Consider the following 1,713-nt stretch of genomic DNA (forward strand, 5'->3'; position numbering starts at 1 on the left):
ATATACATACACACACACTTTTTTTTCAGTTTCTCTCCTCCATAGACTCAGATCCACATTAAGGTTGAACATGTCCATTTTAGTCAAACTTGATATGAAATATTCTGTACAGAGTACAGATTCATTCAAAAACCTTTGGATTTGTTAAAATCATTTTTCCTAAATAAAAATGAAAACAAGAATAAAGAGAAGGCTCCTTGGGCATTGAATTTGTGGTGGGTCGGTTGGATTTTTTGTTTATTATAAAATATGTATAAGTGCTTTCGAACATTGCTTTTTTAGTGAAAGTAGAACATTATGGTTTTTGTAGGTGTAAATATACTTTAAAGAAAACTCCATAACAAAGGAAAAAAGTCTAAAAAAGTATTTTTATACTAAACAAACAAAAACACATGGGTTATTACATTGTACTCGAAAGAGCAATTAAATTGTACTATTATTGTCATTACCATTCTGATAAAAATGTAAAATTCTAACTGTGTGCAGTTATAATCAAAGTAACAAACACTGAATTAATTTAAAAAACTGAACAGAATTCCTTCAAAAAATACAGACTTGTTTACAAAAAGTTTTTTCTGAAACACAAAAGTCTTAGACCTTTAGAAATTCCTTTCATTTTTAGTCCATATATAAATGGATTAATCAAAGGTTGATACAAAAATAATTGTAATGTCATTAAAAAGCGAACAGTTTTAGGAAACTCTGATTCAACACGAGCTATAATTACATCGTATGCAACTAAATAAGAGCTGCTGAATAAAACTAGCAAATGAGGTATACAGGTTTCAGCAGCTTTTCTACTGAATGTTTTAAAATTTTGACAAGCTTTCATAAATATAATTGCATATGTAAAAACTATGAAGAGCATTGGAAATATTACAAGGTCTATTAAAGAAATAAGCCCAAATACAGTCAGTGGTTTTGATCTGACACACTGAAGTGTGAAAACTGCATTGTTACAAATTATTCCATTCAAAGATAAGTTACATATCTTAGCTTTAGCAATTAGAACTGTTGTTACTGTAATATGACATGCAGGAAAAAACCAGACAAAAATTAGAAAAATATTCACTGCATTTTTTGTCATAATAGTGTGATATCTCAGAGGCTTACATATTGACACATATCTGTCAAAAGCCATGACTGCCAACAGAATAAACTCTGCTCCACCTAGTGTATAAAATATAAAAAACTGGAAGAGACAAGTTGAGTATGATATGTACGGTGTACATTTTAGGACATCCTCAGTTTTACTTGTCAGTCATCAGTTGTCAGAAAAAAAGTTGTCAGTTTTACTCGTCAGTCATCAGTTGTCAGAAAAAAGTTGTCAGTTTTACTTGTCAGTCATCAGTTGTCAGAAAAAAAGTTGTCAGTTTTACTTTTCAGTCATCAGTTGTCAGCAAAAAAGTTGTCAGTTTTACTTGTCAGTCATCAGTTGTCAGAAAAAAAGTTGTCAGTTTTACTTGTCAGTTGTCAGTTGTCAGAAAAAAGTTGTCAGTTTTACTTGTCAGTCATCAGTTGTCAGAAAAAAAGTTGTCAGTTTTACTTGTCAGTTGTCAGTTGTCAGAAAAAAGTTGTCAGTTTTACTTGTCAGTCATCAGTTGTCAGAAAAAAAGTTGTCAGTTTTACTTGTCAGTTGTCAGTTGTCAGAAAAAAGTTGTCAGTTTTACTTGTCAGTCATCAGTTGTCAGAAAAAAAGTTGTCAGTTTTACT

At 30.6% G+C, this 1,713-nt stretch overlaps 1 protein-coding gene across 1 annotated transcript; it reads right to left on the minus strand.

Moving 5' to 3' along the window:
• Nucleotides 1-369: 369 nt before the first annotated feature.
• Nucleotides 370-1,228, minus strand: LOC106528612 (olfactory receptor 11G2-like; the record flags this gene model as incomplete). Its single annotated transcript, XM_014023824.1, has 2 exons — nt 370-374; nt 583-1,228. Coding segments are annotated over 2 exons (651 nt in total), but the record flags the coding sequence as incomplete, so codon positions are not given.
• Between the last annotated feature and the right edge of the window lie 485 nt (nt 1,229-1,713).

This window comes from Austrofundulus limnaeus, unplaced genomic scaffold (assembly GCF_001266775.1).
Source record: "Austrofundulus limnaeus strain Quisiro unplaced genomic scaffold, Austrofundulus_limnaeus-1.0 Scaffold392, whole genome shotgun sequence".
Taxonomy (NCBI): Eukaryota; Metazoa; Chordata; class Actinopteri; order Cyprinodontiformes; family Rivulidae; genus Austrofundulus; species Austrofundulus limnaeus.